Below are 27,252 nucleotides of genomic sequence, written 5' to 3' on the forward strand. Positions count from 1 at the left end.
TGCACTATCCTTCTCACCCCAAACCGTCTTCTGACCCTGTCCCTGACCTGGCTAATTCTTAGTCAGTTTGCAAAGCCTTTTAAATCAGAAACCCTTTCCTGACCCCACAGGACTGGATCACAGAGCACCAAGTAATTATTTGTTTATTCTGCAGATAGTTAAATGCTTCTTTCGTCTGTGCCAAGAACTGCTAGGTACTGAGATCCAATGATGAACAAGGTAGATTCCTGTTCTAATGGAACTTACCTTTTATGGATGGAATTAAGGAGAATTTACAAGGAAACTATGTGAATTAGACTGGTCTAAGAAGACCTTTCCAAGGAGTTGATACTGATGCCTAAAAGATGAGCGTGATCCAACCATGCAAAAGAGGGAAAGAAAAACATTCTAAACAGAGTGAACAGGTTGTGCAAACGTCCTGAGGCAGGAAAGAGCTTGACATGTTAATGTTCAAGAATCTAAGGAAAGACCAGTATTGCTGGAATATATTTAGAAAGGACAGTTGTATGAGATGAATCTGGAAAGATGGGCAGAGACCGGATCATGGTTAGGAGGTTAATCCAGCACCATAAACAGGAGATAATGGTGATTTGGATTAAGATGATGGCAGAATATATGAGGGAAAAGTGAATGATGGTTTCTAGGTATGGAAGTAGATTCAAGTACCTTCTGATGAGTGTGATGTGGGATATGAAGGAAAGGGAGGAATGACAAATGACTCCTAGGTATCTAGTCTGAGTTACTGGTTAGTGAGTAGTACCATTTACTGAGATGTTACCTTCTCCATCCCTGTAATAAATGTCTCATAAATGATATCAATGGAAAAACTGTATTGTACTAAGATTTTCCTGGTTCATGTTTTTAAAGCATTTTTCATCAGTATTTCTCCTTTCACTGAAGATTTTGTCTCTTTGTTTTTTTGCTTACTTAATTTTCACTCTCCTGCCTGCCTCTCTTACTTTTCTAGAATTTTCGTGTCAATGTTACTAAATTATTTTTTAGGGACTTATTATGACTGCCTTTAGAAAAATTAAACAAGTATGTGCCCTTGGAGGAGACCATTAGACAGTGTTAAGAAAACAATTCAAAACAGCCACCCTTCCCATAGCTGAGGCCTCTTGGCCTGTAAAATATGAAACAGAAAATTGGAGAATTACAAGGTGACAAAGATTTTCATGCAAGGCAAGAATGGTTTGGAGAGGAACGAAGAAAGGGAGAAAAGTTAGTCATACTTTCTTTTCTTTATGCCATTAGAAGTGGAACTAGTTTTTTAAAGGAGTAATTTCATCCTTTGGGCACAGTCTTGAAGCAAATACACATAGTTTCTTTCAAGTGTGAAGCTTGAGCAAAGAGAGTAATGGACTAGAAAGACTGGTAAGCTACTCATCAGAAGGCATGAGTTCCAGACCTGATTAACTTCTCTGAGTGGATCAGATAATGTTGCAAAAGCACTTTGCAAACTGTAAAGCAGTCAAATGAACTCAAACTGGATTATGAACTTTAAGATAGGATTCACATCTTATACTTTTATGTTCTCTTCAGCCCCATCCCCAGATGCCAGTTTACACTAAATACTTAATTGAACTTTTTCTCTAGGATCTAACATAGAATAAGAATTAGTTTAGATTTTCTAATCTAACCCAGTTTTTCTAGATCTTCTAGTCTAGCCCGAAGAAGAAAAAAAGATGTGTTGGTATGTGCATGTATGGGCACGGTTTTTCATAAATGATTTAAGTTGCCTTCTGAGAACTTGATTATGAGGTAGTTAAGCTGAAAGATCACCAAATAATGGATTAGAGCAAAGAATTGCAAAATCATCCAAATGAGACTAAGATGCTGTCAGGCCTTGGGGATTTAACTATAACCATGTTTATCACAAGTGTTACACACCATGAGATAGTCTCAGTGACTAGGCTACTGGTTTTCAAGTGTGGGCAATTTGGCCATTACCTGGGAACTTAAAATGCAGATTCTCAGGCCCTTATCCCAGACTTACTGAATCAAACTTTGGAGTTGGAGCCCAGCAATCTGTTTTATCAAGCCTTCTGGGTGATTTTGATGTATGATAAAGTTTGAGAAATACTTGTCTAGTATGAAAATGGGATGCAGAGGTTGTAATCAATGAGTTTATATATCTGGTACCACTGACAAAACCATCTCTAGAATGAAAAATGCATCAGGCATTAGCTTGATTCCATTAAATAGTTGATTCACCAAACAGCTCTTCTTCAAGCAACTTTCTGTTTATAATTTTAGTATAATATGTAGTTATACCAAATATACAAATATGGGCTTCTGATATGTCCCTTCCCTGTGATGGTAATTTTTCATGGTAAATTAGTAGAACATCTTTGGATTACAGTTCAGCTCCCCATATGGCTTGTCTAAAAGGAGAGAAAGCAAGTATTCCAGAATATCCCGTGGTAAATTAGATATGTACTATAGTGTGTCCACATGGACCCCACATATTTTAATAAGCATAAGTCTATTGGAGCCTTCATTCCTGGACATTGACCTAGGTAATCCCTGGTATGTGCCCTTTGAAAAATCAAAGGCCAACTGAGGCCTTAATTAGTTTTGCTCCAACACTTACACTTTTGTCCCTCTTTCTACCCTCCTTATTTCTACTTTTATGTGTGAGAGATTTAAAGAAAGCAAGATTTTCTTTGTATATTATTGCTAATGTCCCTATCCAGCATTTTTATTGTATTTATTGATTTTTTTCTAATTATGAAAGCAATACACTTAGATTGTATTTATTGATTTTTTCTAATTATAAAAGCAATACACTTAGAAAATATCTTAAATACATAAAGAAAATAAAAATCGCCCTTAACACTACCACCCTGAGAAAATACTTTTTAAAAATAAGATTATATACTTTCCTAACTATCCTCTTCTCTTTCCCCATTCCTCCCATCAAAAACTAAATTAGTCTCCCTATTATATTTTCTCATGGCACTATGCATTTCCAAAATAGAATTTGCCAGAATTGCAGTTAAATTTTTTGTGTGATTATTTTAATGTCTGTCTCTTACACTAGACTGTAAGTCTAGTGACTAGGTAGGGACCTTGTCTGTTTGTCCATCAATCACACTATCCCCACCTAGCATTTAGCAGCTGCACAACTAATAACTGATGAATAAATAAATATGTTCGCATATTAAATTGGGATATGGTTTGCTGTGATGGAGCTGAAAGAAATGTAATACTATATCATCATCCTTCCCAACAAATGTGAAAAGAAAGATAAACTGCAAAAGATACCACATATGAAATTGTTCCCAAGTGTATCATCATATCTTCCTAATTTTAGTATTTACTTATTCCTGATGTTTCATTCAATTATTCATCAGACATGCATCCACTATACTGCAAGTCAAGCAGTAGAGAGAGACAGAGAAATAAAACAAAGTATAAAAACACCCCCAGAGCCTAGGTAAATAAATAAATAAATACAAAAATAAACTAGGTGGCAAGTATGAAGGAAATATTATGAAAACACCAAAGGAAATTAATTAACAGTAACTGTCTGAAACGATCTTATTCTATTATTGTCCAACAGACAATAAATGGGAAGCCTTTTTGCCATTTTCTGGGGTTCACCAGGTGAAATACAAATAGTAAAACTACTAATGATCCCTTTCATTACAGTTCTCAAATTTGCTGTTTTTATAGATTTTTAGACTTACTTATTTGATCCACTAGAGGGCAATAAACCCTTAAATAAAGACAATGTAACCAACCTTCCTTTAAAAGTATAGTAATAAGTGCTGGCACAATTAATTTAGAAATGAACCCAAAATTTCCTGCTTATTTAAGTTTTTCACTTATTAGTGAGTTGTCTGCCCAATTAGCAATTTTTTTTAGGACAAACAGTATCTTATTTTCACTTAGCCCAGTGTACGAGTCATGTTACAAGTTTATTACATTTCCTAAAGTTTGAATAACAATTGTGTAAAGAACATGATTTGATGAATGCCCATATTGTTGTGGTACAATATAAAATTCTGTTTTAGAGCCCTAAAGAAAATAGTCTCTGCTCACAATATGAACAGAAGTAAAAAAATTAGAAGTGAGGATAAGATGTAAGTAAAGATTAAAATAAGTATGAAATAAGGTACTATATATGAAACTAGGCTGTGTACTTCGTATACAAATAGAAGATAATTTTATGATTTGGTAAAATTGTGTTTTATATTTAACGCTATGTGACAAAATTGTGGCTTGGGAAGAGGAAATGCAAATCATGAAGATTAATATCTGAAGTTCAGATTGACAATTTCTGAGCTTGGCACTGAAGATATAAACAGATAGTCCTTCTACGATCTTACTCTGAGTCCAGGAAAAACAAGCCATATTGAACAGATAAATTTAATATAATGTGGCATGTGATGAATTAAAGAGTAATTTAACTTCTGGGAAAACGTCCTAGAAAAGAAGACTTCTAAGAAGGATCTTAAAGAAGAATAAGCATTACCAAGAGAATGAAAGAGCATTTTAGAGAGAAGAATGGAAAAAAGCAAAGGCATAGAAATGTGAAACATATTGTGGGGGTGGGGAAGCAAGGAACACAACTCAGATTGTTTCCCTTGGCATAAATTACTAGCACATAAAGAGCAAAAAGAAAGTTAAGAGAATAGGCATTAGGGAGAATAAAACCAAATAGACAATACACTACAATAGACAAAACAAATGGTAGGACTACAGAGGTACAATAGTATATGGTGTAGAAAAAAAGAAACGCCATTGTCTTTGTTAATAAAGAAAGACTTTTTAGGGGAACTTCAAATGAAATAGGAAGAAAATTCTGGTATCGTATGGCGTATGCCTACTCTGTTGTAAAAATGTTCTTGAATTGCAAAATTCTGCTTATAGTTCTTCAATCATGCAATAAATTTTGTTTTGAGACTAGTCTTTGTTGCCCAGGCTGGAGTGCAGTGGCGCAATACCGCGCACTGCAGCCTCAATCTCCCAGACTCAAGTGACCCTCCCACCTCAGCCTCCTGAGTAGCTGGAACTACAAGCATGCACCACTATGCCCAGCTAATATTTTTTATTATTTGTAGAGATGAGTTCTTGCTGTGTTGCCCTTGCTGGTCTCAAACTGGTGGGCTCAAGCAATCCTCCCACCTTGGCCTCCCAAAGTGCTGGGATTATAGGCCTGATCCACCACACCTGGCCCCATTCAATAAATATTTATTGTGAACTTACTTTGTACTGAGCACTGTTCTAAGCACTGGGGTTACAGTAGAGAACAGGGTGGACTAGGTCCCCGTCTTTATGAAACTTAGGCTAGTGATGGGTAGATGAACAAAAATAAGTAAGCAAAGACATACATAGGATGACTATCCAGCAGGGTTAGTACCATGAAGGATAAAACAGGTGATGCCATAGAAACTAAGAGGAAGGAGGATTCTACTTGAGCTAAAGGGGGGCTCTCTGAAGGGATAACATTAGAGTTACAGATTGAAGGACGATAAAGAACCGACTATTCCAAGACCTAAGGGAAGAATATCCTAGCCAAAGAGAACAGTAAGCACAAAAGCCTGAGAAGGGAAATCGTTTGGTGTGCTTGAGGAGCAGAAAGAAGGCCAGCATGGCTTGAAATACAGTGATTGAGGAGGAGAGTGGTACAAAGTGAGGTCAGGGATTGGCAAGATCTACATGACCCAGGGCTGCACAGACCATTGTGAGATATTGAGGCTTCATTCTAAATAGCAGGATTTTAAGCAGGTAAGAGACAGCATGTTCAGGATGAGCTTTATGCTCTTTTAGCTCCCCTAACTCACAGGTAGATGTACCTCCATACTAAACCCTACACTAAATTGGATTTTAGAATGTGGAGGACAATGCCTTTGTTGACATAACATCATTTGTTATGTTAACTAAAAGTTATAGGAGGCCTTTGTTTTGGACTAAGCTCCTGCACTAGGCCCCAGTGGACCAGACTAAAAATCAACATAGAGTCATTTATACTTAAAGTTCCACCTCACCAAATCAAAACTACATTGTTATCTGACCTTCCTAGAACTCAGAAGAGAGAAATAACAAATTTCCCACATGTGCCAGTTTCAATTGTCATAACAACGAACGTCGCTCTGCCTTTGATGCTTACAACAAAAAGTAGCCTTATGTTAACCAGTTATTCCTGTATTTTTCTGTTCCTCTGTTCACACTTTAGGAGGAAAGTAACTTTGAAATGACCAAGCTGCTTTTTGTTCTTTGTTTCTACTTTCTTCATCCCTTCTCTTTCTGTAAAACTGAACTTCTCTGCTCAGCCCCTTAGGTCACTTACTCTATTTTATGGAATAAAGTATTTCCCGATTCTAGAATTGTTACAGGAAAGAGGTCCCAATTCAGACCCCTAGAGAGGCTTCTTCGATCTCGCACAAGAAAGAATTCAGGGCAAGTCCATAAACTGAGAGCAAGTTTATTAGGAAAGTAAAGGAATAAAAGACATAGAACAGCCCCGAGGGCTGCTGGCTGCCCATTTTTATGGTTATTTCTTGATGATGTGCTAAACAAGGGGTGGATTATTTGTGCCTCCCCCTTTTAGACCATATAGGGTAACTTCCTAACATTGCCATGGCGTTTGTAAACTGTCATGGCGCTGGTGGCAGTGTAGCAGTGAGGACAACCAGAGGTCACTCTCATCACCATCTTAGTTTTGGTGGGTTTTAGCAGGCTTCTTTACTGCAACCTGTTTTATCAGCGAGGTCTTTATAACCTGTATTTTGTGCCGACCTCATATCTTATCCTATGACTTAGAATGCCTTAACCGTCTGGGAATTCAGCCCAGTATGTCTCAGCTTTATTTTACCTAGCCTCTAGACAAGATGGAGTTGCTTTTTTGTTCAAACACATCTGACAGAATCATAAATAAAGCCAATTAAGATCTTTCACAAAATTGTTGTAATTTTGTCTTTTGACAGTTGCAATGGCAAGGAATTTGAGGTTTTAGCACTTATAATGGCAATTTTCTTTGACCCTTCTTTCTGCCTTTCCTTTGTATCCTGTATTACCTACCCTACCATGTCCTTTGAGATTGCCATGTAGCCTAAGGTGACAACCAAATCTAGCAATACATAATCGGCTTTGGCAGAACCTTACTAATGTATATATAAGAGTCCCAACAAGGATAGCAAAAAATTAGGATTAGCATTCTCTTTTCTGTGCTCCCTTCAATAATACAGATTAGTGATTTATGTAAATTATTTATCTTTCATCTGTAAGTTTCCATCTTATTACCTTGAGTGGCAAGATTTTATTTTTATAGAAATGTTATTTTGATTGACTATCAGAATTAGTATCACTTTAACATCTCCCTTCCATAGTCACCACATTTCTATGTTTGTCATCATCTTTACAGAGTACTATACCGAAAATATTTTATTATTTTAAAACCAGTGACCTCCACTTTGTCACAGTTTGCTGATGCCAGTGTCAAAAACAGCATCACCCATTTCAGAATTGAAAGTTTTTGCCATGTGTTTAAAAATGAAAGTTTCTTAATACAGCTTTATCTCAAACAGTTACAAAGACCTTTGTTGTAAGGCATGTATTTTATGTTATATGTTTTATGTTATGCTAATCCATTTAAAAAATTAGTAAACAAACCAACCTTTTTTTTTTTTTTTTTTTTTTTTTTTTTGAGACAGAGCCTCACTCTGTGGCCCAGGCTGGAGTGCAGTGGCATGATCTCGGCTCACTGCAACCTCCGCCTCCCAGGTTCAAGCAATTCTGCCTCAGCATCCTGAGTAGCTGGGATTACAGGTGCACACCAGGCTAATTTTTTATATTTTTGATAGAGATGGGGTTTCACCATTTTGGTGAGACTGATCTCAAACTCTTGACCTCAGGTGATGTGGCTACCTCGGCCTCCCAAAGTGCTGGGATTATAGGCGTAAGCTACCACACCCTGCCACAGATCAAGCTTTTAATTTTTTCTCTCTCTCTCTTTTTTCTTTTTTTTTTTTTTGAGAACAAGTCTCACTCTTTCACCCAGGCTGGAGTGCAGTGCCATGAATACAGCTCACTGCAGTCTTTACCTCCTGGGCTCAAGTGATCCTCCCACCTCAGCCTCCCAAGTAGCTGGGACCACAAGCTCATACTACCACGCCTGACTAATTTTTTTTGTTTTTTGGAGAGATGAGGTCTCACCGTGTTGCCCAGGCTGAATTTTTAAAAAGAAAGTATAAAGAGGAGAACATTGCTACAGGCATACCTTGGAGATATTGTGGGTTGTGTTTCTGACCACTGCAATAAAGCAAATATTGCAGTAAAGCAAGTCACACAAATTTTTTGGTTTCCCAGTGCATATATTAATAAAATGTTTACACTATACTGTAGTCTAAGTATGCAATAGCATTATGTCTAAAACATACATCTTAATTAAAAAACACTTTATTATTAAAAAATGTTAATGATCATCTGAGCCTTCAATGAGTCATAATTTTTTGTGGTGGAGGGTCTTGCCTCAGTGTTGATGGTTGCTGACTGCTTGGGGTGGTGGTTGCTGAAGGTTGGGGTTGCAGTGGCAATTTCTTAAAATAAGACAACATTGAAGTTTGCTGCATTGATTATTCCTTTCACAAAAGATTTTTCTGTACCATGTAATGCTGTTTGATAGCGTTTTACTCACAGTAGAACTTCTTTCAGAATTGGAGTCAATCTTCTCAAACCCTGCCACTGCTTATCAACTAAGCTTATGGAATATTCTAAATTCTTTGTTGTAATTTCAACAATGTTCACAGCATCCTCACCAGGAGTAGATTCCGTATCAAGAAACTACTCTCTGTTTATCCATAAAAAGCAACTCGTCATAAGTTCATGCCTTATCATGAGATTGCAGCAATTGAGTCACATCTTCAGGCTCCACTTTTTAATTCTAGATCTCTTGCTATTCCACCACATCTGCAGTCACTTCCTCCACTGAAGGCTTGAACCCCTCAAAGTCATCCATGAGGACTGGAATCAGCTTCTTCCAAACTCCAATTAGTGTGGATATTTTGACTTCCTCCCATAAATCATGAATGTTCTTATTAGCTTCTAGCATGGTGAAACCTTTCCAGAAGATTTTCAACTTACTTTGCCCAGATCCATCAGAATAAGCATTATCTATGGCAGCTATGGCCTTAGGAAATGTGTTTCTGAAATAATAAGACTTGAAAGTCAAAGTGACTCATTGATCCATGGGTAGAGAATGGATGTGTTAACAGGTATGAAAACAGTATCAATCTCCTTGTGCATCTCATCAGAGCTCTTGGGTGACCAGGTGCGTTGTCAATGAGCATTAATATTTTGAAAGGAATCTTTTTTTCTGAGCAGTAGGTCTCAACAGTGGGCTTAAAATATTCAGTAAATCATGCTATAAACAGATGTGCTGTCATCTAGGCATTCTTCTTCCATTTCTAGAGCACAAGCAGAGTAGATTCAGCATAATCCTTAAGGGCCGCAGGATTTTTGGAATGGCAAATGAGCACTGGTGTCAGTATCAAGACACCAGCTGCATTCGCCCCTAACAAGAGAGTTAGCCTGTTCTTTGAAGCCTTGAAGCCAGGCACTGACTTCTCTAGCTATGAAAGTCCTAGATGTCATTTTCCTCCCATATAAGTCTGTTGTGTCTACATTTAAAATCTGTTGTTTAGTGTAGCCACCATCATCAACTAGTTAAGGTCTACTTATCTTAAGTAGATCTTTTGGATAACTTTCTGCAGCTTCTACATCAGCGCTTGCTGCTTTACCTTGCAGCAAGTTATGTTTTATGTTTTAGAGGTGGCTTCTTTTCCTAAACTTCAAGAACCAGCCTCTGCTAGCTTCAAGCATTTTTTTCTGCAGCTTCCTCAACTCTCAGCCTTCATAGAATTGAAGAGCATTAGGGTATTACTCTGGATTAGGCTTCGATTTAAGGGAATGTTGTGGCTCGTTTGATCTTCTATCCAGACCACTAAAATTTTCTCCATATCAACAAAAAGGCTGTTTTACATTCTTACTTATGTGTTCACTGGAGTAGCACTTTTAATTTCCTTCAATAACATTTCCTTTACATTCACAACTTGGCTATTTAGCACAAGAAACCTAACTTTTGGTCTGTCTCGGCTATCAACATGCTTTCCTCACTAACCTTAATTTTTGTTTCTGTCTTTTATTTTAAAGTGAGAGACATGTGACTCTTCCTTTCACCTGAGCACTTAGAGGTCATTGTAGGGTTAATAACTGGCCTAATTTTAATATTGTTGTGTCTCAGAATAGGGAGACCCAACAAGAGGGAGAGAGATGGTGGGGCAGTCAGACACACATTTATAGATTAAATTCATCTTATATAGGTACAGTTTGTGGCACCCCAAAACAATTATAATAGTAACATCAAACATCACTGATCACAAGTCACCATCAGATATAATAAAAATGAAAACTTTTGAAATATTGTGAGAATTACCCAAATGTGAGATGGAAGGTGAGCACATGCCGCTGAAAAAGTGGACTTGCTTGAGACAGGGTTGCTATAAACCTTCAATTTGTAAAAAAAATGTAATATCTGTGAAGCATAATAAAGTGAAGCATAATAAAATGAGGTGTGTCTGTATTTTATTATTTGACTTCTCTGATTTTGTTTATTTGGAGATAGGGTCTTGCTCTGTCACCCAGGCTGGAGTGCCATGGCATCATCATAGCTCACTATGGCCTTGATCCTCCTGCCTTAGCCTCCCAAGCAGCTGGTATTACAGGTACGTGCCACCACACTCAGCTAATTCTCTTATATTTTTTGTAGAGACAGTGTCTCCCTATGTTTCCCAGGCTGGTCTTGAACTCCTGGGCTCAAGCAATCCCCCCACCTCAGTCTCTGAAAGTGCTGAGATTACAGACATAAGCCACCACACTTAGCCTTCCTGATGTCTTTTATACAAGGATATTAAAACACTTTGAGCTGTCATTTGACATGTAACATTTTGCTTTTTCTGTTTACAAAATCTGAAGTCTTTTTTTTCTCTTCAAGATGTATCAAATGAGCACACTGAAATCTAATAAAGTGATATTTCAGCTAAAAAAGAACAATTTCCACCAATTTAGGTTCTTTAAAAGATTCATGTAAGTTCATGTACACATTGAATATACCTTATGTGAAATGTTTGGGTCCAGAAGTCTTGTGAATTTTGGATTTTTGAATATTTGCACATAATTAATGAGATGCAGGAATGGGACCCAAGTCTAAACATAAAATTTGTTTATGTTTTATATACATCTTATACACATAGCCTGAAGGTAATTTTATACAATACTTTTTTTTTTCTTTTTTAGATGGAGTTTTGCTCTTTTTGCCCAGGCTGAAGTGCCATGGTGCAATCTCGGCTCACTGCAACCTCTGCCTCCTGGGTTCAAGCAATTCTCCTGCCGCAGCCTCCTGAGTAGCTGGGATTACAGGCACCCCCCACCATGCTTGGCTACTTTTTGTATTTAGTAGAGATGGGGTTTCACCATGTTGGCCAGGCTGGTCTCGAACTCCCGACCTCAGGTGATCCACCTGCCTCGGCCTCCCAAAGTGCTGGGATTATGGGCATGAGCCACCGCGCCCGGCCACAATACTTTTAATAATTTAGTGCATGAAACAAAGTTTGTGTTAAGTACTTACGTGTGGAATTTTGATTTGTGCCATCATGGTGGCACTCAAAACATTTCAGATTTTGGGTTTTGGACTTTCAGATTCAAGATGCTCAACCTGTAGTTTCCTTTTTATTGATGGCAGACACAAGTTGTGTATCTTCTTGTAAAGGTGTGAAGAAGCTAAATGACATCTTTCCTGAATTACTGGGATAGAGCATTTATTAAGAAACAGGATACAAGAATTTTCTTAAACTACTCTGTTTTAAATGTGATTTTCTTCCTATTAATATTTTAAGGAGAAAAAGAATTAATTTTCCAATACATTGATACCACCTTCACTTTGAAAGTGAAACAAATGACATCTATTAGCTTTGCAGTAGACGTTAAGTGGTTTTCCTAAGAAAAGAATATGCACTGCAATGAAAGATTTGCCAGTCATCCCAATGGCTATTTTGTTTTGCAGACCACAGTGTGAACACATGAATAGAAGACGAAAATTTCTTCTAGCCTCAGTACTTGCTCTCCAGAATTCAAGTTTTATATATCCATCATGTCAGAAGTGCTTCTCTAGGATAATCCTGGTCTCCAAAAGGTAAAAGTAAAGTCTGTAAGTGTGAGAGAGGAAATACAAATGCACACTGTAGATTTCCTGTGGCTCAAGGGCAAGGACCAGATTTACCAAACAAGGACATTAGATTCTCTCAGGGGTTGGTTCTTCTGTAAATCCCAGAACAGATTTCACTGCTAATCCTCTATTACTAGAGAAAAGTTTTAAGTTACTGTCAAGTCCTTTGCTAAATACTTGCCTCACTGAAGAAAAATAACTTCTCAGAGAGTAAGTTCCAATACTGGGTACAAAACTTAGCCCATTTCTGGGATATCCCTGGGAATAATATAGGAGACTTGTGTTTATTGTTTGTTTATTTTTGCATGATCAGTAGAATAGTTTTTAATATAAATAAATAAATTCCTTGAGACCAGGGACTATGTTATAGTAATTTCTATCCTTTAGCAACTAGAAAGATGTTTGGCGTATAATTCTTTATCATGGTGCTCAGATGCAAGCCAACTATACCTGAGAGCCTAAGGTCTTCCTCTGATCTTTATAGAGTAGAAACGAGAGGTTAGGTTTGAAGTTTCTCCAGAACACTGTCTCTCTGCATCGAAGAGAGGACAAGAATACCTAGTAAGTAACTAGAACTATGTAAGAAAGAGTAGTGTGCCAGCAATATTCTTAACTAGTCTTTTTGTCTAGTTAGCATTGAATGGGGAGGCAGAAAAGGATTGGCAGTTCTAACTCATATCTAGACTCTAAGTAATCCTTAAAGTAGTTATCACACTGTTCCTTTATTAAGCCACTCTCTCAAGTACTCATTTGTTAGCTCTAAGAGAAAGACCCTGTTTGTGTTATTCATCATTAAATCCTTGGCATCCATCCTAGGGCTTAGTTCATAGAAAGTGTTCAACAAATGTTGGTTAAATGAATGAATAAGTGATAGCATGATAGTGTTTAGACTGTCTTAGGTTCACCCCTTTTCAGGTTCTTGCCTGTCATCTGAAACAACTAAAACCCATGGGCTATTTGCCTTTCATCAAAATCTGTACTTAGAAGCAGTGTGGTATACAGTCCTTACTTAATGTTGTTGGATTCTTAGACACCGCAACTTTACACAAAATGATGTATAATGAAACAAATTTTTTTCTCATCAACGTTATAATGATGTTGTTTGAGAATCTGCTATAAGTAGTTTTGCTTAAAGTCACAGTATCCAAGAACCTATCACTAACATTAAATGAGGACTTACTGTAATGGAACAATTTCAAGCTTCAGAGAACATAACAGAGTTTCATGCAGGCTCTGGCTCTCATTAACTATGTGACCTAGGGCAAGATAGTTAACTTCTGTGAGTCTAATTACTCATTTGTAAGGTGGGATCATGGTACCCACAATATGGGATCATTGTAAAGTTAGAGAAAATGCACAGAAATGTTCTAGTAGAATACATAACATATATTAGAATTTCCAAAGTGGTAGCTATTATTATTATAATCTATTATAAGTATACTTTACCTTATTGCAGTATGTTATCATGATTAAAAGCATAATTCTCTGGAGCTGACTGCCTGGATTCAAATTGCAACCCTGCCATTATAGCTGTGTGGCCTTGGGCAAGTCACTTTAATTATCTGAGCCTCAAAATGGGGAAAGTAATATCTGCCTAATAAGGTTCTTGTAAGGATCAAATAGGTTAATATACATAACATGCCTAGAACATTGTCTGATACATTATCAGTAATATATAGATATAAAATATTTTTAAAACTCTTTCTTTCCAGTCATTTATTTTAAAGATAATCTGCAACAAAAATTTAGGTTGAACAATAATGCCATTGTTACTTATTTAGACGGGTAATACCAGTAGATAACATTAGTGAGTGTTTGCTGTACAGTAGGCACTGTGCTAGGAACTTTGTGGGCATTATATCTTTTAATACAATAGCCCTATGAAGTGAATGCTATTGTTAATGCCAACCTTTAAAGGAGACAACTGAAGCTTGGGAAAGTTAAGTAACTTACCGCAAATCATCACACAGCCAGCTAGTTAGGGGCAGAAACATATTCAAGCCTAAACAATCTGAATTCTGTCTACCTTCATAGTCACCATATTACTTCCAAATTAGCAGTGAAGTTTGTATTCAGAATGACATCTTCCCCTCTCTTTCTTAGAACTTAAAATGCCCTGGGAAAGGACTTGTGACTGGACCCTTTTGGAATATAAAACCCATGGCACATAGTCCTTGCCTGTGGAAACATAGTCCATGGAAATATAACCTGTTTTCTGCATATACTACATTGACACAAAAATTTTTTTAAACTATTTCCATAATTTCTGGTGCTTACCTTTTTTTCCCCATAGGTTATTGGGGTACAAGTGGTATTTGGCTACATGAGTAAGTTCTTCAGTGGTGCTTTGTGAGATTTTGCTGCACCCATCACCCGAGCAGTATACACTGCACCCTATTTGTAGTCTTTTATCTCTCACCCCCTCCCACCCTTCCCCCCAAGTCCCCAAAGTCCATTGTATCATTCTTATGCTTTTGCGTCCTCATAGCTTAGCTCCCACATATCACTGAGAACATATGGTGTTTGGTTTTCCATTCCTGAGTTACTTCACTTAGAATAACAGTCTCCAGTCTCATCCAGGTCACTGCAAATGCCATTAATTCATTCCTTTTTATGGCTGAGTAGTAGTTCATCGTGTATATATACCACAGTTTCTTTATCCACTCATTGATTGATGGACATTTGGGTTGGTTCCACGATTTTGCAATTGTGAACTGGGCTGCTATAAACATGAGTGTGCAAGTATCTTTTGCATATAATGACTTATTTTCCTCTGAGTAGATACCCAGCAGTGGGATTGCTGGATCAAATGGTAGTTCTACTTTTAGTTCTTTAAGGAATCTCCACACTGTTTTCCATAGTGGCTGTACTAGTTCACATTTCTACCAGCAATGTAGAAGTGTTCTCTGATTGCTGCATCCACACCAACATCTACTGGTTTTTGATTTTTTGATTATGGCCATTCTTGCAGGAAGAAGGTGGTATCGCATTGTGATTTTGATTTGTATTTCCCTGGTCATTAGTGATGTTGAGCATTTTTTCATGTGTTTTCTTGGCCATTTGAGAATTGTCTATTCATGTCCTTAGCCTACTGTTTGATGGGATTGCTTGTTTTTTTCTTACTGATTTGTTTGAGTTCATTGTAGATTCTGGATGTTAGTCCTTTGTCAGATGTATAGATTGTGAAGATTTTCTTCCACTCTGTGGGTTGTCTGTTCACTCTGCTGACTGTTCTTTGGCCATGCAAAAGCTCTTTAGTTTAATTAAGTCCCAGCTATTTGTTTTTATTGCATTTGCTTTGGGGTACGCCAATGTCTAGAAGGGTTTTTCCAATGTTATCTTCTAGAATTTTTATAGTTTCAGGTCTTAGATTTAAGTCCTTAATCCATCTTGAGTTGCTTTTATATAAGATTCATTCTCCTACATGTGGCTAGCCAATGATCCCAGCACCATTTGTTGAAAAGGGTGTCCTTTCCCCACTATTGTTCACTTTGTCAAAGATCAGTTGGCTGTAAGTATTTGAGTTTATTTCTGGGTTCTCTATTCTGTTCCATTGGCCTATATGCCTATTTTTATACCAGTACCATGGTGTTTTGGTGACGATGGCCTTATAGTATAGTTTGAAATCAGGTAATGCGATGCCTCCAGGTTTGTTCTTTTTGCTTAGTCTTGCTTTGGCTGTGCAGGCCATGTTTTGGTTCCATATGCATTTTAAAATTGTTTTTTCTAATTCTGTGAAGAATGATGGTGGTAGGGATTGCACTGAATTTGTAGATTGCTTTTGGCAGCATGGTCATTTTCACAATATTGATTCTACCTATCCACGAGCATGGGATGTGTTTCCATTCATTGTGTTGTCTATGATTTCTTTCAGCAATGTTTTGTAGTTTTTCTTGTAGAGGTCTTTTGCCTCCTTGGTTAGGTATCTTCCTAAATTTGTTTTTTTGTGTGTGTTTTTTTTTGTTGTTGTTTTTGTGTTTTTGTAGCTGTTGTAAAAGGAGTTAAATTCTTGATTTGACTCTCCACTTGGTTGCTGTTAGTGTATAGAAGAGCTACTGATTTGTGTACATTAATCTTGTATCCAGAAACTTGGCTGAATTCTTTTATCAGTTCTAGCAGCTTTCTGGAGGAGTCTTTAGGGTTTTCGAGGTAAACAATCATATTGTCAGCAAACAGTGACAGTTTGACTTCCTCTTTACTGATTTAGATGCCCTTTCTTTCTTTCTCTTGTCTGATTGCATTGTCTAGGACTTCCAGTAGTGTGTTGAAGAAGAATGGTGAGAGTGGGCATCCTTGTCTTGTTCCAATTCTCAGAGGGAATGCCTTCAACTTTTCTCCATTCATTGTTATGTTGGCTGTGGGTTTGTCATAGATGGCTTTTATTACATTGAGGTATGTCCCTTGTATGCCACTTTTGCTGAGAGTTTTAATCATAAATGGATGCTGGATTTTGTTGAATGTTTTTTCTGCCTCCATTGAGATGATCATGTGATTTTTGGTTTTAAAATTCTGTTTATATGGTATATCACATTTATTGACTTATGTATGTTAAACTGTCCCTACATCCCTGGTATGAAACCCACTTAATCATGGTGGATTATCTTTTTGATATGTTGTTGGATTCAGTTAGCTAGTATTTTGTTAAGGATTTTAGCATCTATGTTCATCAAGGATATCGGGCAGTAGTTTTCTTTTTTGCTTATGTCCATTCCTGATTTGGGTATTAGGGTGATGTCGCCTTCATAGAATGAATTAGGGAGGGTTCCCTCTTTATCTCATAGAATAGCATCAAAAGGATTGGTACCAATTCTTCTTTGAATGTCTGGTAGAATTCTGCTGTGAATCCATCTGGTCCCAGACTTTTTTTCGTTGGTTTTTTTTGAGACGGAGTCTCACTCTGTCGCCCAGGCTGGAGTGCAGTGGCGCAATCTCAGCGCACTGCAAGCTCTACCTCTCTTCACGCCATTCTGCCTCAGCCTCCTGAGTAGCTGGGACTACTGGTGCCCACCACCATGCCCAACTAATCTTTTGTATTTTTAGTAGACAGGGTTTCACGGTGTTAGCCAGGATGGTCTCGATCTCCTGACCTCGTGATCCGCCCACCTCAGCCTCCCAAAGCGCTGGGATTACAGGCGTGAGGCACCACGCCCGGCCTTTTGTTGGTAATTTTTTAATTCCCATTTCAATCTTGCTGCTTATTATTGGTCTGTTCAGGGTATCTAATTCTTCCTGATTTAAGCTAGGAGGGTTGTATTTTTCCAGGAATTTATCCATCTCTTCTAGGTTTTCTAGCTTGTGTAAAGGTGTTTGTAGTAGTCTTGAATGATCTTTTGTGTCTCAGTGGTGTCAGTTGTAATATGTCCCGTTTTGTTTCTTAATGAGGTTGTTTGGATTTTCTCTCTTCTTGGTTAATCTTGCTAACGGTCTATCAATTTTATTTATCTTTTCAAAGAGCCAGCTTTTGGTTTCATGTATCTTTTGTATTTGTTTTTGTTTCAATTACATTTAGTTCTGCTTTGATCTTGGTTATTTCCTTTCTTCTGCTGGGTTTCAGTTTGGTTTGTTCTTGTTTCTCTAGTTCCTTGAGGTGTGACCTTAGAATGTCAGTTTGTGTTCTTTCAGTCTTTTTGATGTAGGCATTTAGGACTATGACCTTTCCTTTTAGCACTGCCTTTGCTGCATCCCAGAGGTTTTGATAGGTTGTGTCATTATTGCCATTCAGTTTGAAGAATTTTTAAATTTCCATCTTGATTTCATTTTTGATCCAAGGATCATTCAGGAGCATGGAATTATTTAATTTCCATGTATTGGCATGGTTTTGAAGGTTCCTTTTGGAGTTGATTTCCAGTTTTTTCCACTGTGGCCTGAGAGAGTGCTTGATATGATTTCAATTTTCTTAAATTTATTAAGGCTTGTTTTCTGGCTTATCACATGGTCTATCTTGGAGAAAGTTCCATGTGCTGTTGAATAGAATGTGTAGTCTGCGGTTGTCGGATGAAATGCTCTGTATATTATCTGTTAAGTTCATTTGTTCCAAGGCATAGTTTAAATCCATTTTTTCTTTGTTGACTTTCTGTCTTGATGACCTGTCTAGTGCTGTCAGTGTAGTATTAAAGTCCTCCACTATTATTGTGTTGCTGTCTATCTCATTTCTTAGGTCTATTAGTAATTGTTTTATAAATTTGGGAGCTCCAGTGTTAGGTGCATAAATGTTTAGGATTGTGATATTTCTCTGTTGGACAAGGCCTTTTATCATTATATAATGTCCTTTGTCTCTTTTAACTGCTTTTGCTTTAAAGTTTGTTTTTGTCTAATATAAAAATAGCTACCCCTGCTTGCTCTTGGTGTCCATTTGCACAAACTGCCTTTTTCCACTCCTTTACTTGATGTTTATGTGAGTCCTTATGTGTTAGGTGAGTCTCCTGAAGGCAGCAGATGGTTGGTGAGTTCTTATCCATTCTGCTATTCTGTATCTTTTAAGTGGAACATTTATGCCATTTACATTCGATGTTAGTATTGAGATTTGAGGTACCATTGCATTCATTGTGGTATTTGTTGCCTGTGTACCTTGTTTTTTTTTGTTTTTGCTTTTTAAATTGTTTTTGTTTTATAAGTCCTTCATGATTTATGCTTTTAAGAGATTCTGTTTTTGATGTGTTTCCAGGATTTGTTTCAAGATTTAGAGCTCCTTTTCACAGTTTTTTTCTTTCTTTTTTTTTTTTTTTTTTTTTTTGAGATGGAGTTTCGCTTTTTCGCCCAGGCTGGAGTGAAGTGGTGCAATCTCGTCTCACTGCACCCTCCGCCCCCCCAGGTTCAAGCAATTCTCCTGCCTCAGCCTCCCGAGTAGCTGGGATTACAGGCACCCACCACCACGTCCAGCTAATTTTTGTATTTTTAGTAGAGACAGGGTTTCACCATGTTGGCCAGGCTAGTCTCAAACTCCTGACCTCAGGTGATCCACCCGCCTCAGCCTCCCAAAGGGCTAGGATTACAGGCGTGAGCCACTGCGCCCGACCTAGCAGTTCTTGTAATGGTGGTTTGGTAGTAGCAGATTCTCTCAGCATTTGTTTGTCTGAGAAAGACTGTATCTTTCCTTCATATATGATGTTTAGTTTCACTGGGTACAAAATTCTTGGCTGATAATTGCTTTGCATGAGGAGGCTTAAGATAGGGCCCTAATCCCTTCTAGCTTGTAGGGTTTCTGCAAAGAAATCTGCTGTTAATCTGATAGGTTTTCCTTTATAGATTACCTAGTGCTTCTGTCTCACAACTCTTAAGATTCTTTCCTTTGTCTTAACTTTAGATAACCTGATGACAATGTGCCTAGGTGATGATCTTTTTGTGATGAATTTCCCAGATGCTCTTTATGCTTCTTGTATTTAGATGCCTAGGTCTCTAGCAAGGCCGGGGAAGGTTTCCTCAATTATTCACCCAAATATGTTTTCCAAACTTTTAGATTTCTCTTATTCCTCAGGAACACCGATTATTCTTAGGTTTGGCTGTTTAACATAATCCCAGACTTTTTGGATGCTTGGTTCATAATTTCTTATTCTTTTTTCTTTGTGTTTGTTGGATTGGGTTAATTTGAAGACCTTGTCTTCAAGCTGTGAATTTCTTTCTTCTATTTGTTCAATTCTATTGCTGAGACTTTCCAGAGCATTTTGCATTTTTGTAAGTGTGTCCAGTGTTTCCTGAAGTTTTGATTGTTTTTCTTTATGCTATTTCCTTGAATGTTTCTCCCTTCACTTCTCGTATTGTTTTTTGGATTTCCTTGCGTTAGGCTTCGCTTTTCTCTGGTGCCTCGCTGAATTCTTTTTCAGGTAAATCAGGGATTTCTTATTGGTTTGGATCCATTGCTGGTGAGCTAGTGTGATTTTTTTTGGAGGTGTTAAAGAGCCTTGTTTTGTCATATTACCGGAGTTGGTTTTCTGGTTCCTTCTTATTTGGGTAGGCTCTGTCAGAGAGGCAAGGTCTAGGGCTGAAGGCTGTTGTTCAGATTCTTTTGTCCCACAGGATGTTCCCTTGATGTGATACTCTCCCCCCTTTTCCTATGGATGTAGCTTCCTATGAGCCGAGCTGCAGTGATTGTTATCTCTCTTCTGGGTCTAGCCATCCAGCCAGTCCGTCTGGCTCCGGGGTGGTATTCAGGGTTTGTCTGCACAGAGTCCTGTGATGTGAATCGTTTATGGGTGTCTCGGCCCTGAATACCACACAGTATTTGGGGTGTCTCCCAGGTCCTGCAGGAGCAGTCCACTTCCTTCAGAGGGTCTGTGGGTCCTCTTGGGATTCCTGGTTTGTTCTTGCAGTTGTTCTGGAGCTAAAATTCATAGTGCGAGCCCCAACATGCTGCTTTGTCCATCCGAATTGGAGCTGCAGTCTAATCCTGCCTCCCATCCGCCATGATGATCTAAATCCTAGTGCTTATCTTTTCTACTGTTGTTTTTGCTTTCCCTTTTTCTTACTTGGAATCAGTTGTAAGCCAACATAGGAAACAGAAATTCCTCATGTTCATTTCCCCATTGCTATAGCACTGCAAGCTTATGACAGAGGAGTTCCATGCTCTTGCCTTTGCAGAAGATCTTAGAGATGCTGAAGAACAGAGAGATGTCCCTAAATATTTTCTTTGAACCTGAAATTTTTAGTGACTATAATCATAATAAGTATTTTGTGCTTTATGGAATTAACTTTCTTAACCTCCAAGAGCAGATCAGTAGATTGAATGTAGTTTTCAATCTATAGGTATTCTGCAGAGCCTTGGGGCTCCATGGAAGTGCTTATGGAGGGAGATGGGATTAGAGTAGTAATAGTACCTAGTGCTGAGTAGTAGGTAAGACTCCAGGGCCCCCACGTTAGTTTCAGCAAGATCTCTATTCTCATCCTTATATTAGTGTTCCAAGTTAAATTTCATTTGAACGGGGGTTTCATTATGTAAATATACAAACATAGACATACATCTATAAAAAAAAAATGTGTACAAAGTTAGTTCGGTCCTTCATATGAAGCAGTAACTACACATGCACACACAATAGTGTATGTCTGTACTCTCCCCAGATTATAAGCTGGAGAAGGGATTTATTTATCCAGACAAGATATCTACATAGAAATTGCCCTTCTGGGTGACTAATGGGACCCATAATTCCTTTTAGCCTAGAAATCCATCTCTAACACTAATAACTTTCTTTTCCTATCTTAAAATAGGACTCATCGCTCAGAGGCTACCTATCCTCTCCCCCATTCCCAACTACCCAAAAAGTTTATATCATTTACTTAAGCAAGTCAAATTTAATTTCACACATATAGGTCATAGTTTTCTTATTTTGTGGGGGAAGTGATATGTGGAAGCATTAAGAGATATGTTTTTTAAAATATGTCTCATTACTTTGTGTGTATTTAATCTGGGTCTATAAACTTGGAAAGGGATGTTATATAATCATATAGTCAGGATATTCTGAAGCTGGAATCTGTGGATACATTATAGGTATGTATGACTCCTCCAGTCCCTAAGATATGTAGAATATTGTGTTCATATCTGTTTTTTGTGGGGAGAGAGTGAGTCCATTGCTTTCATCAGATTTTTTAAGGTTTTCAAGACTAAGAAAACATTAAGGATTACTTATCTCACCAGTTCTTCTACATCTGGGCTAAATATAAGTACGCTAGAAAAATAAACAAATGAGGCTGGGCATAGTAGCTCATGCCTGCAATCCCAGCATTTGGGAGGCCAAGATGGGAGGATTGCTTGAGTCCAGGATTTTGAGACCAGCCTGGGCAACATGGTGAAACCTATCCTCTACCAAAAATAAACAAAATTAGGCAGGCATCATGGCATGTGCCTGTAGTCCCAGCTGCTCAGGAGTCTGAGGTGGGAGGATCGCTTGAGCCCCTCGCGGTCAAGGCTTCAGTGAGCCAAGATCATACCGTTGCACTCCAGCCTGGGCAACAAAGCAAGACCTTGTCTCAAAAAAATAAATGAATAAAAATAAAAAAAAAAAACAAATGAAACTTGGTGTTTGTTTAACTGGGATCAAACAAAAAAGATAGCAAATTACAGCTATTATTTCAGATAGATCCTTTCAGAGGCTCCTTGAACTCAAATCTATTTTCATAATTCTAAGGCATTATTTGCCTTTTCACTTTCAGTCTCTCATGAGTGCATAATGGAGTTTCCCAGAGGCTACATAACACGTACTATCACAACAGATTGAGCAGAGAAGCAGATATGAGAATCCAGCTGTCTTTTTATGAAACCAGACATTAAAGAGATTTGCAAAATGTAAAACAATGCTGGTCTCTTCTTACTAATTTTTAAAATTTGAAAAACATAACTATTTTTCATAAAAGTATGTTTTTTGTGTCAACCATGTAAAGGGTCTGTTTTTAATGAATTAATATTTTTTTGATTTCTCAGTTTTAATTTCTCACTTTCATTTAATTTCTCGTTTTATGAGAAATATAGATAGAAGCCAGGTGTGATGGCTCACGCCTGTAATCCCAACACTCTGGGAGGCCGAGACAAGAGAATCACTTAAGCCTAAGAGTTCAAGCCTAGTCTGGGCAACACAGTGAGACCCCCATCTCTACAAAAAAATTTAAAATTAGCCACATATGGTGGCATGTGCCTGTGGTCCCAGCTACTCAGAAGGCTGAGGCAGGAGGATTTCTTGAGCCCAGGAGTTTGAAGTTACAGTAAGCTATGATAGCACCACTGTCCTCCAGCCTGGGCAGCAGAGTGAGACCCTGTCTGAAAACAAACCAAAAAAGAAATATAGACAGATATAAGATGAACAAGTTCTATGGATCTAATGTACAGCTTGAGTGGTAATGGATGATGTGTTAAATAATTCGACTATGGTAGCCAGGTGCAGTGGCTCACACCTGTAATCCCAGCACTTTGGGAGGCCGAGGTGGGCGGATCATGAGGTCAGGAGATCGAGACCATCCTGGCTAACACAGTGAAACCCTGCCTCTACTAAAAATACAAAAAATTAGCTGGGTGTGGTGGCGGGCACCTGTAGTCCCAGCTAATCGGGAGGCTGAGGCAGGAGAATTGCCTGAACCCAAGAGGTGGAGGTTGCAGTGAGCCAAGATTGCACCACTGCACTCCAGCCTGGCCAATAGTGAGACACTGTCTCAAAAAAAAAAAAAATTTGACTATGGTAATCATTATACAGTGTAGACGTATTTCAAATCACCATGTTGTATACCTTGAATATATTCAATCTTTGGCAAGTAAATTTTTTTTTTTTTTTTTTTTTTTTTGAGACAGGGTCTGGCTCTGTCACCTCCAGACTGGAGTTCAATGGCACAATCTCAGCTCACCACAACCTCTGCCGCCTGAGCTCAAGCAATCCTCCCATCTCAGCTTCCTAAGTAGCTGGGACTACAGGCGCATGCCACCACGTTCGTTAATTTTTGTATTTTGTAGAGACACAGTTTTGCCATGTTTCCCAGGCTGGACTCGAACTCCTGAGCTTGAGTGGTCTGCCCGCCACAGCCTCCCAAAGTGCTGGGATTACAGGTGTGAGCCATCATGCCTGGCCCAAGTAAATATTTTTGAATTAAAAAAATAGATACTATTCACATAAACAAAACTCTTTGATATTCTCAATAATTTTTTAAGAGTATTAAAGGAGTGTGAAACCAAAAAGTTTGAAAACTGCTATTCTGTAACAAATGACATTTTAGAAATATGGGTGCCTCTAGAAGTTAAATCGGGACGGTGATGTGAATATGTTGTCTATATCCTTGTTTCTCAAAGTATGGCCTAAGGTACATCTGCATCAGTATTACCTGGGAGCTTATTAAAAATGCAGGATCTTGGGCCTCATCCCAGACTTCCTGAATCAGAATCTTCATTTTAACAAGATCTCTGGATGATTTGTATACATATTAATGTTTGAGAAGCTCTAATCTGTATTACACCACACTAACATTTATTTTAATCCAGCATGTTCCTAAAAGGATTAAAGAAAACTATATAAATAAATATCTTCATTATACATATGTACTTTATAAAAATATATATAGTTTAATATGTAAATGCATGAACACTAATAGACATAGTTTTTTGAGGCTATTATTGATACTGTCATTGCAAGCAGTTCTTTATTTTAACCATTTGGTCCCACTGTTATCATATCATAATATCAGAACTTCATGATACGAGTTCGCAGTCTTGGGTTTGGGTCATATAGTTACCAACTTTGTCATCTTAGATAAAAATTCAAACTAATTTCCCCATTTGTAAATTTTACCTATAAAAATGAAATTATGTTGAAAACATTTGTAAACTGAATGCTAATGCATATTAGTCTAAGTTCTGCTAGGAATTTTACATTAAACCTGTATGCATTATTATTGCATAGCCTTTAAAGAAATTCCAATATATATTTTAAACAGTTCATTTCCCTAGAGTTTGGTACTAATGGAGTTTTATCCCCTAGTGAGTCAATTACCTTTAATTCATTCTATGGCTAACCTACAGCACAAACTCTAGCAGATTTGTATAGGATTATATGAATGGGTTGGTATAGATCTATCCTCAGTATGGCAGAAGAATAACAGCACAGATCTAATAAAGGTGAGTCACTTTGAGAGCTACAGATTTTAGACTCCCCCTAGTGGCTATCTGGCAACAATCAAATTTATACAACCATCTTTCACCTTGCTTTCTGTTTGCCTTTTGCCACTCTTTTTTAAGATCTTTAGCAATCTGAAGAAAAAACAAAATTCTAGTATTAGCCATTACCATAAAATGTTTTTAGGTGCTTGTTGTATTTCAAAAAATTTTTTAGACTATTCTGTCTGTTAAATAAAGTTAACCTAACTGAGGGGTGGACATTAAGAACATGAAAGATAGAAATCAGAGTTATAATACATTGCAAACTAGAAGAGAAGTTAACAGTACAAGTGACAGTAATTATCACAATACTTCATATAATTATGAGGGAGAAGCAGACTAACACTAATTTCACAGTATTTGCACTAGACCCTTTATTTGTCTATTTTAATCCTTCTTCAGCCCTGGACTTCATAGATGAGGAACTCAAGAATTTAGTAACTGTCAGACAATGAGTACATGGCAATAGAGTTACACTGCCATGTAGATGTGTACTTTTTGACTAGAAAGCCTTTAGCCACCATTACATACTGTCTTTAAAAAACAAGTTAAATTGCATGGTTTTCATATCCAATTTTAAATCTGATAAGTTATTAACATAGTCTAATGAATTAAAGAAAGTAATTTTCATTATGGTGAGAAAAATGCAATTAAGTGCTTTGTGTATAAATAGGTATTAAATATTTTGAGATTATTTTTTGTCCTCTTTTTTTTTTTTTTTTTTTTTTTTTTTTGAGATGGAATGTCACTCTGCCCCCCAGGCTGTAGTGCAGTGGTGCGATCTTGGCTGACTGCAAGATCCACCTCCCGGGTTCACATCATTCTGCTGCCTCAGCCTCCCAAGTAGCTGGGATTACAGGTGCCCACCACCACACCCATCTAATTTTTATGTATTTTTAGTAGAGACGGGGTTTTACCATGTTAGCCAGGATGGTCTCAATCTCCTGACCTGGTGACCCACCTGCCTTGGCCTCCCAAAGTGCTGGGATTACAGGTGTGAGCCACCGCGCCCGGCCTTTTCGTCCTCTCTTTCATGCACAGTTCTCCTTTAGTTTTCCATCAATTTGGTATGTATTTCTATCAACTTGGGGCTGTTTAATTTAAATCAGTAACACTAACTATTCTGACTAGAGAAATTTAAAATAAGTTGATCTGAAAGAGTTTAAGAAGAATTTGAGTTGTGTAGGAGCATTTATACACAAAATGTTATTTTAAATTTTTACTGTTCTGGATTTTTCATCATATGAAAAACATTTAATGAACATCTCCACACTTTTTTCCACCACTTTTCTAGGTCTGATTGTCCAAAATGTGGCTCTACTGGTGAATCTGGAAATGCCAATTACAGATACAAACTTTCCTTAAAAGTTGCAGAATCAAACAAATTGTTTGTTATTACTGTATTTGGAAGTTGCTTAGATACATTTTTTGGTCTTACTGCCACTGGTTTGCACAGGTAAGAATACTTAAAACATCCTTTTTCCTGACTGCCCTTAGAATTTGAAGATACAAGTTTATAAGGCAATATGCATTTTTGTAGAAAGATAATCATTCAACCCAAGATTGTCAATTCCTTTAAAAGACAAGCAAGTAAGAAAGATGTTTATTTCCTGAATACATATTATGATGATATTAAAACAGTCTCCTTTTATTTAGGGTAATTAATCTGTAATTAGAATATTAAGTTATAAATCTCTAATCCAAGTTACAGAAATAGAGGCTAAGAAAGTAACATCATTTCAAATTGAAGAATTATCCAAATTGAGGTTAGCATTGAAACAGTTAGGTTCCCCTGAGGCAGGAGAATCTATTTGAGGGAATATTTGCATTTCAGAAATTGAAATTTTATTTTTTATCTGTATTGCAATTTAATTTGCATAGTTTGACCTTTTACGACATTGTCCTGAGAATATAAGAATAAGCAATTAAAGCTTTTCTTGGCCGGGCGCGGTAGCTCACACCTGTAATCCCAGCACTTTGGGAGGCCAAGGCGGGCGGATCACAAGGTCAGGAGATGGAGACCATCCTGGCTAACATGGTGAAACCCCATCTCTACTAAAAATACAAAAAATTAGCCGGGTATGGTGGTGGGCGCCTGTAGTCCCAGCTACCCCGGGAGGCTGAGGCAGGAGAATGGCATGAACCCGGGAGGCAGAGCTTGTAGTGAGCCAAGATTGCACCACTGCACTCCAGCCTGGGAGACAGAGCGAGACTCTGTCTCAAAAAAAAAAAAAAAAAAAAGCTTTTCTTCCCCCTCAGTCTTCTGCCCTCCTCCCCTAATCACATGCAAGAAATCTATGTCCACGTTTTTGTGCTTGAGACAATAAAGGGACCACAATCAGGCTTATCAGAGAAAAGGGAAGACTTTTTCCTGCTTTCAAGTGAAGAGCTAGAGATGCCACCA

The 27,252-nt window shown here is 37.7% G+C and overlaps 1 protein-coding gene across 4 annotated transcripts in view; it reads left to right on the plus strand.

Moving 5' to 3' along the window:
- Positions 1–27,252, plus strand: part of DDIAS (DNA damage induced apoptosis suppressor) — a 36,311-nt gene that overhangs the window by 2,750 nt on the left and 6,309 nt on the right. For 2 of the 4 annotated variants that reach the window (XM_057299339.2, XM_008975468.5), the window contains exons 3-4: positions 12,068–12,196; positions 26,143–26,304. In XM_057299339.2, the coding sequence (XP_057155322.1) occupies positions 12,084–12,196; positions 26,143–26,304 (275 nt within the window). In that variant the 5' untranslated portion in view covers positions 12,068–12,083. Of the gene's footprint in view, positions 1–10,626; positions 10,731–12,067; positions 12,197–26,142; positions 26,305–27,252 lie in introns of all 4 variants that reach the window. The other 2 variants (XM_008975466.4, XM_055093767.2) reach the window with 2 other exon arrangements.

The sequence above is a fragment of the Pan paniscus genome, chromosome 9, assembly GCF_029289425.2.
Source record: "Pan paniscus chromosome 9, NHGRI_mPanPan1-v2.0_pri, whole genome shotgun sequence".
NCBI lineage: Eukaryota > Metazoa > Chordata > Mammalia > Primates > Hominidae > Pan > Pan paniscus.